Below are 11,747 nucleotides of genomic sequence, written 5' to 3'. Positions count from 1 at the left end.
TCTCATTAACACGAGTGTATAAAAATCTTTTAAAATAACTTCTCTTCCCTATTCCACGACCTAACGAAAAACTATATTCAAGCCCTCCTCGTACTTAAAAAGTGAATTTTTATATTTGTACGGCTCATCCAAATGACATTTTTTTGGTTGTTAACATTTGCAAAATATACATTAATATTATTATTATTTTAATAACATATTTTTTTAACTTTAAACTATTGGATTTTGTCAGTCTACACATTAAGATTTTTCATAATTTTCTTTAATTAAAAAAATAATGTGACATGCCACATTACTTTTAGTTACTGAAGTGAAAAATAAAGAATTGATTTTTCTTAGACAAGATTTTCTGTTCCTTTTGTGAATGATTTGTCTTTTGAACTAAAGCTAAAAGCTATCAATGATGTTCGAAAAGCAAGGGACATAACCATGTTCCAGCTACATGGTAAATAATGATATCCTATCCACACGTCAACGCCACGTGTTAAGATCCAAGAACTTTGTCTCAAGTTCAAACGGCGACACTTCAGATTTCAGAGATCAAAGCTCTGCAGTTGAAGCTTCTAATCTCAATTTTTGTAATCATGACGGTTGCTTCCTTCTTCAAGAGGGCCTCCAGGGTTCTCAGCTCGTCCCGTTTTCTGCTGGTCTGCACTCTCAGGTGTTCATTTTATCAATTTTTCTTGTATGTTGTTTTAATCTACAGTAAGAAGATAAAAAGGGTACTTTTAACAATATTGTCTATTTTAAGATTTCAGTGGTTGTTGTTGGTTGAAGTTCTCTCTTCTTGAGAGTGTGTCGATTGACTTACATTCATATGCATTGCATAGTAAGTTATTTTTGGGGTATTATTGTATTATTTCACTTGATCCATTTGCTAGTGTTAATCAAGATTACTCAACGAGTGTCCTTCTTGATGTTGGACTAGTCTTGCAAATGGATCCAAGCAATTTTACTTCATTCAATGTATCCCTATACTTCCGTTCTTCTTCTTGGGCAATGGAGCCACAGTGGAACACGAGCCAAATTCCCATAAGAATTCACACCACCTTCAACCCAAAACTTTAAGCCAGAATTGACAGTAACTTTAAGCCAGAATTGACAGTAACTTTAAGCCATAGGTGTGTGAGTACTTTAAGCCAATAGGTGTGTGAGTGTGACTTTTCTTTTTTTATGTGATGCTCAACTTTCTCATCTTTATTGAATGTAGGACTTAAATTCACACTTGGATCCCTACAAACTAATCTCTCCTCTACACTACCATGAAAGCTAAGGTCTGCTCTTAACACTTTAACTGCAAAACCAATTCTGTAATGTAACTACTCCAACTGCTTTGCTCTCATTACCATTACCTCTCATTCCTTTTTCCAAGGGTAGTAGTCTATACATGCTTTCTTTCAGCCCTTAGGTCTCATCAGATATATAAATTTTTTCCTGTATATATTCAGTGTTACACCTTCTTTCTTCAAATACTCTTGGTTAGAACAAAATCTCCCAAAAGTAGTCAACCTGAATACCACATATTTTTCTTAATATAGTATCTTGTCCGATTACTGCATTTCTTGCTTCATGCATGCACTTATTCTGTATGTGATAGGTTTTAGTTAACAAAGGTTTTCTATTTCATTAAGTCTGGATGCCCTTTGAAGTTGCAGTGGTGGTGGTGTGGTGGCATTCTCAGAATCACAAACAGGAGCTGAACGTCCTAGTATTGAGGCTAATGGGCCCTCCAAGAAGAAAGTGGTGGTTCTTGGAACAGGATGGGCTGCTACCAGTTTCCTTAAGGATCTGGATGCTTCATTATATGATGTTCAGGTTGTTTCACCTCGTAATTACTTTGCATTTACTCCCTTATTACCTAGTGTCACTTGTGGGACAGTTGAAGCACGGAGCATTGTAGAGCCAGTCCGAAACATCATTAAAAAGGTGGAGTCAACAAAACTGAGCTCTAAGAATAATTTATGGCTTTTTAGATAGCAATGATCACATCACATGAACATGTAACGTAATGAACAAGATTGTTTGATGCTTCACTTTGTTATGTGTATTGTTCATATCAGTACCACCTTGTGGTCATGTCTGGGAATTTTTCTCCCTTTCATTTCTTGTTCTTAAGGGTGTTTTGACTTGATGATTAATAAGGAAGTCCTCCCACTTTCCCATTGTAGAGAAAAGGAGAAATAAACTTTTGGGAAGCAGAATGTGTCAAGATTGATTCTTCCAACAAAAAGGTTTTCTGTCGGTCCAATATTGACAACTTGGTGGGAAGTGGCGAATTTTCCTTGGACTATGATTTCTTGGTTGTAGCGGTAGGAGCACAAGTAAATACATTTAACACCCCTGGTGTCAAGGAGAACTGTCATTTTCTGAAGGTAATTTTTTTTCTTTATCATCATTTAATGACTCTATTGTTTTTGCTTGTTTATGACCGTTGGTTTATCAGGAGATTCATTGAATCTTTGAACTTATTGGTGAGGATAAATTACCGTAATCACACTCTTATTTGTTGATCAGTCTGTAACTAATCAAAAATGCACCCTATGATCACTCACAGGATGTTGAGGATGCTCAGAAGATTAGACTGTCTGTTATTGATTGCTTTGAGAAAGCTGTTCTTCCTAGTATAACTGATGAAGAGCGAAGGTCAATTCTTCATTTTGTAGTAGTGGGAGGAGGTCCAACTGGTGTAGAATTTGCTGCAGAACTGCATGATTATGTCCTAGAAGATTTAATCAAACTATATCCCACTGCTAAAGATAAAGTGAAAATAACACTGATTCAATCAGGAGATCACATCTTGAACATGTAAGAACAGCATTAGTCATCAACTGTCTTAAGTACTTTCTAATTCTTTATGAAATATTTTTTGGTTACTTTAGGAGCTAATATTGAAACTTTGGTATCTTCCTAACTTTATTTATTTAACATGTTACTTGTGTTGGACGTAGAGCTACCTCTTTGATACAGCAACTAAAATGCTTCTGGTTCTAAATCTAGTGTTCCTTCAACTGCAATAAACCTTCTCTATAAATGTGACTTTATCCATCTGAAATTAGCTCTTTATTGGATGAACTGCTGCACTTTATTTGGTTAATGTTACCGTAAAAGACAAATTAGATTGCAAACTAAATCCACTCACAGATCCATTTGCATGTTGCTTTATGTTTTTGTGATTGGTGTTTAGGATCGGATTCTTTGTCTTTGGTCTGACATTAAATAACAACTAGATTATCAATCAATTCAATAATACCTTTTAGTTTTAACTCATATAATTCAATAATGTATACCCAGCTGTTACTACCACCTACATATGTGATCCTATTTTTAGCTTTTATTGAAGATTGTAAGGTATTTGGTTGAGACATACAATTCTAGATCACTACACCTCCTCCTCGTCCCAACAGTTCAAGCCTTCTAATGTTTATGCATTCCAACACCTTTTACATTTATATTGAATTTCTAGTATTGCTAACCTCATAAAATAAGGCCAATCTACCTTCGACAAGGAAGTCTGGCTTCAAATCTTTCACATTCTTAACTCAGCCTGTATTAGAAGTCACAGCTAGGATAAATGTCATGTTCAATCTTGTAGGTTTGATGAAAGAATAAGTTCATTTGCTGAGCAAAAATTTACAAGAGATGGGATAGAAGTTGAAACAGGATGCCGCGTTGTTGGTGTTGATGACAAGGTAATTACAATGAAGACAAAATCAACAGGAGACATTTGCTCGGTGCCCCATGGATTGGTTGTCTGGTCAACTGGCATTTCAACTCTTCCAGTTATAAGGGACTTTATGAAGGAAATTGGTCAGGTGCTCATATTCATTCCATGCATTTCTTCTGAATGCTCTCTCCCTCACCCTTTCTTCTTCTCATTTCTTGTGTATGTGCATGTGCACATAGTGCTTTTCTCTTGGCTTAAAATCACAATGTACTATTGTATGGATAATCATATCTGTATAAGCCAGAATTTCTATATGTGCAGGCTGAAAGGCATGTACTAGCAACTAATGAGTGGTTGCGTGTGAAGGGACGTGAAGATGTTTATGCCATTGGTGATTGTTCTAGCATAACTCAACGTAAAATCATGGTAACCCTTCAGCCTTTACGAGGCCTTTTTTAGACTTCTAAGCTTATTTCATAATACAAAAATGTGATGTATCCTCTCTGAATGAATAAAGATTTTTACCAACTTGATTGGGTTTTGAAAATGAAATTAAGCTCATTGTGCCTTTCATTTGATTCTTTCTGATAAACTGAGCAAACTTGTTACATGTACTTTCTATGCTATACTTTCTATCCTGAGGTGAGAACTGAGGAAATTGTGTGAACGAAATACAGTTATGTAAATCACAATTCAATTTTTCTATGTCATAATGAACTTGTTACCTTGGTTTCTAGGACGATATCACAACCATATTTGAGGCTGCAGACAAAAATAAGTCAGGCACCTTGACTATTGAAGAATTCCAGGAGGTGATGGATGACATTATATTACGATATCCGCAAGTTGAACACTATCTAAAGCAGAAACATCTGCGTGATTTTAGCACTCTGTGGAAAGATTTGCAAGGGAATGAAAGCAAGGAAATAGACGTTGAAGCATTTAAGCTGGCGCTTTCTCATGCAGATTCACAGGTGAAGAGTCTGCCAGCAACTGCACAGGTATATATTTCATCTGTAGCTGAATATGCTTGCTTGTGCTGATGCCTTTTGCTGTCAGATATCTTGTACATTTTTAATGTGTTGCTATATCTAGGTTGCTGCCCAACAGGGTGCATATCTAGCTAGATGCTTTAACCATAGGGATCATGCTGAAGAGCATCCTGAAGGTCCTCGACGATTTAGCGGATCTGGACGCCATAAGTTTCTTCCCTTCCGGTAAACCATGTACATCATGTTCTTATTGTGTTTCCTGTATTTCCTGTCTAAGAGTGGAATTTGCAAAGTTGTCTGCTGAATGAATAAAATGCCAGGGAAATCTAGTATGTCTGTTAAGTTAGTTCTCATCCGTTAAATTTGAAAGCAGAAGTTTAAGAAACACTGCAGTGGCGCACACAGAAGTGAAGGGATTAGATGTCCAATTATGTAGAGTGTGTTCTCTATGGTCTACTCAATGACATTATGTAATTGCTTTGGTTTATTTTTTATGCCTGAAAATCACTATGCAGGATATTCTTCCACTTCTTCAGAAGAACCATTTTGTTTCTACTTGAAACCACGCTCTAATCCCTTCTATGTAGGACTTTAAGTTCCAATATACTGCTCAACTTGTCAGGAAAAATTATTTAATGCCTTTATTTATTGTTATTTGTTCTATAAATAATGATGGGTGCATTTTCAGATAACTACTAATAATTATAACTATCCTATGGCTTGATTTGTTATTTTTGGAATGTTATTATATACAATTGAAGAGAACAAATAAATTCATGATTTGTCTAGCTTATTCTTAGGAAAACAAATTAATATAATTAAGGAGATACAACAATTCCTTATTCACATTCCCCCTCAAGTTGATGCGGCTAGTCAAGGAGCACCAATTTGCTTGCAAGAAACTAATGATACGGGCAAGGAATAACATCCGTAAGAATCTTTGCAACCTGAAACTGAGTATTGAAGTGAGGATTGATATAACATGGTCATCATAAGCCTCACAAATAGAGGGACAATCTAATTCAATATATTTGGTTTGCTCATGGAACACCATATTTGCAATAACCTAAGTAGCACTTGTATTGTCAGCACAAGGAGTCGTTGAATCTGCTTGAGGAAATCCAAGTTTAGTCAAAAGACCATGAAGCCAAGTCATTTCAGAGCAAACAATAAACATGAAACGATATTCCGATTCAGTAGATGCTTTAGAGATTCATGTTTGCTTCTTACTTTTCCATGAGATCAACTTGGAACCAAGAAACATGCACCAACCAATGACCGTCGCCGAGTATCATGACACTATGCCCAACATCACTATAACCAATTAATTTAAGAGTTGTCCCACTAGGAAAGAATAGATCGCGCTAAGAGGTTCCTTTCAAGTAGCAAATTATACTATGTACCTAGGTGGATGCATAAACTGCCCACAAGTTGCCGATATAATAAGGGATCGGGAAAAAGATCACTCTCATCATGGTGATTTTTAACATTAACTTCAATTGGAGTATCTTCCGGATCAGCTAACTGGAGACCAGCCACAAAGATGAAGTCCGTGGTATATATGCTGATTTTGGATGAACCTCAAGGCCAAGGAAATAGTGCAAGGGACCAAGGTCTTTCCTATGAAATGTGGTTTGTCATTGTTGTTTAGGTTCCTGGATGGATACCTAATCATAGTTAGTAATAGCCATAGTGTCAACATGTGGAAGAAAATGTCCATAGGTGTGTGATGGATGAAGAAAGAGGAGGCATATTAGCCTTCGGTAAAGGAGAACCCACAAAGTATAGAATGGAACTTGTCAAACCATGTTATGGGAGCTCATTTTAGACCATATAAGGACTGTATGAGCTTGCACACATCAGCAGATGAAGCGAAAAGACCTTGAGGAGTCATGTAAATGTCTTTAGTTAGCTCACCATGAAAAAGGACATTCTTCACATCCATTTCATGAAGAGACTATCCATTAGAGGTAGTTATAGAAAGGATAATTCTGATAGTTCTCATTTTGGTAATGGGTGCAAATATTTCATTATAATCAATTCAATGTTCTTGCTTTTTATCTAAGGCAACTAATTGAGTTTTGTAACGATTAAGAGAAACATCATAATTGAGTTTCAAAGAATACACCCATTTACAATCTAAGGGTTTGATATTAAGAGTACAAGAGACATATTCCATGTGATATTCTCTTGAAGAGACTGAAGTTGATTATTCATTTCCTTTATCCAACATACATCTTTAACAACATGTGAGTAACAAGTAGGAATAGATGTTTTAGAGAGAGAAGTAGTCAAGGAAACATATGGAAGGAATGAAATCTGTTTGGTGAATATCTATCAGGTCCTTGAGACATAGTACTAGATCGTTGTAGTTCAACTGGTACCAAAACAGGTGGGGATCAACATCGGAGGGAGGGATGAGAATATGGCGATTGCGTGGATACAAGGTAGAAAATTTGGGAAGAATAGCAACATCATTGAAAATAGGAGTGAGACAAGGAAACAAAAAAATCAAAGTATAATGTTCTTGAAGATGCGAAATGTTGATTAGAAGTATCATAACACAACCTTTAGGAGAGTGACTATACCCCATAAATGCACATTGAAGACTAAAGAAAGGAGAGTAAAAATCAATAACTATAAAAGGAAGAAGACAATTGATCAAGAAAGTAATGGTGGATAGAGTTTTGGGACATGATGTCTTTTTGCTGAAGATACTCCTAAAACCCATAGGTCATGTATTCACGACCATAGTCAAAGTGGAATATTTGAATATTGGTTTGGAACTAAGTTTCAACATATGACATAATTTTTTTAAAAATGGAAAACACTTCAAATTTAGATTGAAGAATATAGCTAAGTAAAACAATTGTAATCATCAATAAATGTAACAAAATATTTATAGTGAACATTAGAAGCTGCAAGATACATACTCCAAACATTACTATGAATCATTTCAAAATAACAGGAAGTAGGATGAGCACTAGATGGAAAATAAAGTGTTTTACTTCTATCCAATTCGTAAATAGAACAAGAAACAGATGCACCAATACTAGTATTTTTATCTTCCAACAAACCAAATTTAAATGAGTGAGACAACAACAATTAGGATGACCCAATTTTCTCTGTCAACCCTCATAAAGATTTAAAACATTATTATAAACAAGAGAAGTGACAAGAATCAATCTGAAGAGCGAATAATCTTCTTCCCACTTTATGCCCTTCTACAAACAGTTTCCCCGATACCTACTCCTGCACAAGACAATCAACTTGAGAAAAGTTAACATCACAATTGTTGTCTACTAATTGACCAAGAAACTATAAGTTGGAAGCAAGGGCAGGTGATATGAGCACATTCTGAAAATCAGAGTTTATGTCGCCAACATTAGTATTAGAAAGAGTATTACTATCAACAATTTGGATTTTTTAGTACCATGATAAGAAGGTATATGACACAATATTCTGAGGAACCTGTCACGATTCCCAAGGTTGAAAGGGCTTAAAGTACCATTTGTTGGATCATTTTAGGCTGTAGAACACCATTATTAGATGCATCATGGTTAGGAGGACAAATCTCGAAATTGGTAGTGACATGAAATGTCTATTTTGGACGTTTTGATTTTTGTGGGGGACATGTGCCACAGACAGAGATACTATGACCTATGACGCTGCTGTTTGGAATAATGACAAAACTTCTTACTGCATTTATGAGCAATATGTTCAAACTGTTTGCAGAAAAAACATTGGACTTGTTACCTTTGTCTTTACTTTGGACAACATATGCAACCATCATAGGTTCCAGATGGTCAACATCATGAGATATGAATCCTTGAGTAACTAAACATTGTTCTTCCTTAAGAAGTTCACCAGGGCATGTATCCAAAGAAGGAACATGATTCGTATTCAACAATATACACCTTGATTTGATTATATATATATATAAAAGGAAATTAACCGAAGGGTAAGGTATCAAGATTAAACACTAATGCTTCGATAACCATCTTAGATTAGTTTTTTTCTCTAATCAAAGACATATTCAAGATTAAACACTAATTGTATTTATGACTTTTGCTTGCTTCTTCCCTCACTAATCAGTGAGAGACTGTTTGTTTGTTAACAACAGGTATAAGCATTTTGGTCAATTTGCTCCACTGGGTGGTGAGCAGGCAGCTGCAGAACTACCTGGAGATTGGGTTTCCATGGGTCACAGCACTCAATGGCTTTGGTATTCTGTATATGCAAGGTGAGTGATTATCTGTCATGCAAAGCGCACTTATTTGACACGTCGCAATTAAGTTATTTTTTATAACTAGTTTTATTTAACAATCTTTTGGTCAACATTCAGCAAGCAAGTGAGCTGGCGAACAAGGGTTTTGGTCATGTCTGATTGGACAAGAAGATTCATATTTGGCAGGGATTCAAGTCGGGTTTAATTTGACACCTTGGTTACCTCTGTTAATTTTTGTATCTAATGAAAAGTGATATCAATGTTGATATGAACTCTCATTGCATTTTCATTCAGTTTTTTTTTAATCATCAGCAATGTACATTTTTGTGCATTTTGGTTCAGTGCTTCTGTTTACTGCTTCCATTTTACATAAATATGTATGTGGATTTGGATTGCATCCTTTTCAACCCTTTATTTGGACATTATGAGAGAGAAACAGGTGTACAACCAAATTAATGGGTTATATTAATAGTTATTTTTATCTTTTTCCACTACTTAATATATATATATATATTTATATATATAATAATTAGTAATATTAAAAATATGTTATTAATATGATTTAGTGATATTTTATTAAATATAATGCTCAATGTTTCAAATTTTTTTAATAACATTTATTAATAGAAATTTATAAAAATGTCACTAAATATTTTCAGTGATATCTTTTAATAAAAAATAACATAAGATATATGCATATATTCAAATTAAAATTAATTTTAATATGAAATAATTTATGTTTGGATGTTTTATTCTATAAATAAGTTAGTAATAAAACTTTATCAACATAAAAGCTAGTATTATTGTAATGTTTTTAAAAATATACAATTTGGTATGTGTTTATAATATTAAATATAAAGTCATATCAACTTGGTATATTTTTTATTATTTTTTTAATTGGTATATTTTTTATTATTTTTTTAATTAAAGTTGTGTTTAGGTAATACGACTCCAATTTTATTATTTTTTTTTTCAAAAAATAATTTTTTTTTAAAGATTTAGAATAATTAATTGTATAATTAATTTGAAGGATTTTATAAATTAGGATTTTTTTTATAGAGAATTTGAATTGAAACATAATAAAAATAAAAATGGTTGGAAATGAGGTGAGAAATCAAATATACCCAAAAGAATTTGTATAATAATTTTTATATATTTATAATATTTTTAGGTATTTTTTTATATTTTAGGCTTTTAGTTCATGTTTTCATTAGAGTTAGGATTTAATACAATTTTTTAATTAAATCTTTCTTAATTTTATAAAAAAATTAAAATTAATAATACAATTAGTATATATTTCGTATACATGAAAAAAATAATAAAAAATCAATCCATTTAAATCTAATTTAAAAAAAACAAAGATAACTTATTATTATACGTTATTGTACGCAATTATACGCAATTAATTTGATACAATGATAAAAACTCAATTAATTCAGAATCGGAAAATATGAGTTTGGATTTCGTTTCTCCGCAAAGAGCATTCAGTTCGAGGAAATTGGGTAGGGAGGTTTCTTCTAAGTACAAGACAACATGCGAGAGAAGAGGAAAAAATTCGTCAATATCATCCTCAGCAGGAGTGACATGTTGTTTTCATCAACATTAATAGCGGCAGAAGTTACATACAAATAAAATGTTTCCCGTAATGTTTACATGTTCTATCTTATCTCATAAATCTTTACCTTCATCCAATTTTGTTTTTCTCTATAAGCTTTAAAATTTTTGACAAGCAGCCTCTACCTTTATCATTTAGTGAAATCAACATTTTTTAGACAAGATAATTACCACGAACCTCTTTGCAGAGAGTGAGGGAGAGCTTTAAAAAAGATGGTGACAATGCTGGAGAGTATAAAGAAAGACGTTGGCAGCGAGGGAGGGCTTTAAGGAAGACGTTAGCAGTGAGGAAGAGCTTTAAGGAAGAAGTGTTGTTTTCATCAGCACCAGAAAGAACATGTTCCACCTGAAATCAATCAATTTAAACCTAATTTAAAAACAAAATGCAATCAAGAACCTTTAGTGAATCACAAAGAATGCAAAATTTATTGTCGATAAAATAAATGAGCAAAAGGAATGTAAAAGTTATAGATCGCGCTGACAAAAAAAGAAAAAAAATGGAAGGAGTAGAATGCTTACTTCATGACAAACAAATTGAAGGCAAACAAAGCGGTTTAAAATAGTGAGTATTTATAATAATTCTATCTATGGTATTCTGTCTATTTTGATTTTTGTTTTAAGATTTAAATTAATTAATATTATAAATTAATAGTATAGTAAAAAAAGGTTGTGCAACCAGCTACCACTTCTTTATAAATACCCATATGAACTCTTCAAACTAAAGTAATGCAAAATTACTTACTTTCAGTTTATGTAAAGTCTTTCTTCTTCTTCTCTCTTAGTTTTATAGTAGTTTTTTTTAAGTAGTAATTTAATACAATCATATGGGAATGTTTTAATCAGCAATTGTTAGTATTCCTTTTATTTACTTCAAAAGGGTGAACAATGAGTGCTTATTATTGTACTTAATTATTATACGTAATTATTGTATGTTATTGTACGTAATTATTGTAGGTATGCTTACAAGTTCGTCGATAACATCCTCAATTGAAGTGACATCGTTGTTTTCATTAGCATTAACAGAAGCAGAAATTACATACAAATAAAACGTTTTCTGTAATGTTTACACGTTCTACCTTATCTAATAAATCTTTCGCTTCAGCCAATTTTTTTTTTCCTTTTATTTACTTCAAAAGGGTGAACAATGAGTGCTTATTATTGTACTTAATTATTATACGTAATTATTGTATGTTATTGTACGTAATTATTGTAGGTATGCTTACAAGTTCGTCGATAACATCCTCAACAG

The 11,747-nt window shown here is 33.3% G+C and overlaps 1 protein-coding gene across 15 annotated transcripts; it reads left to right on the top strand.

The window, feature by feature from the left end:
* The first annotated feature begins 327 nt into the window (after positions 1 to 327).
* Positions 328 to 9,283, top strand: LOC137820896 (external alternative NAD(P)H-ubiquinone oxidoreductase B1, mitochondrial). Of its 15 annotated transcripts, none has more exons than XM_090297293.1 (13): positions 418 to 661; positions 1,211 to 1,274; positions 1,656 to 1,926; positions 2,169 to 2,372; positions 2,555 to 2,805; positions 3,593 to 3,812; positions 3,986 to 4,090; positions 4,402 to 4,665; positions 4,760 to 4,881; positions 5,244 to 5,267; positions 5,528 to 5,586; positions 8,780 to 8,899; positions 9,002 to 9,283. In XM_090297293.1, coding segments are annotated over exons 5-13 (927 nt in total). In that variant the 5' UTR covers positions 418 to 661; positions 1,211 to 1,274; positions 1,656 to 1,926; positions 2,169 to 2,372; positions 2,555 to 2,803; the 3' UTR covers positions 9,013 to 9,283. The 15 variants fall into 15 exon arrangements, with proteins under 15 accessions (XP_068481340.1, XP_068481332.1, XP_090153425.1 ...); XM_090297295.1 differs by having other exon boundaries at positions 523 to 661; positions 1,650 to 1,926; XM_090297296.1 differs by having other exon boundaries at positions 523 to 661; positions 1,632 to 1,926.
* The last annotated feature ends 2,464 nt before the right edge of the window (positions 9,284 to 11,747 follow it).

The sequence above is a fragment of the Phaseolus vulgaris genome, chromosome 11, assembly GCF_051622355.1.
Source record: "Phaseolus vulgaris cultivar YP4 chromosome 11, ASM5162235v1, whole genome shotgun sequence".
Taxonomy (NCBI): Eukaryota; Viridiplantae; Streptophyta; class Magnoliopsida; order Fabales; family Fabaceae; genus Phaseolus; species Phaseolus vulgaris.
This window is presented reverse-complemented; position numbering and strand designations above follow the sequence as displayed.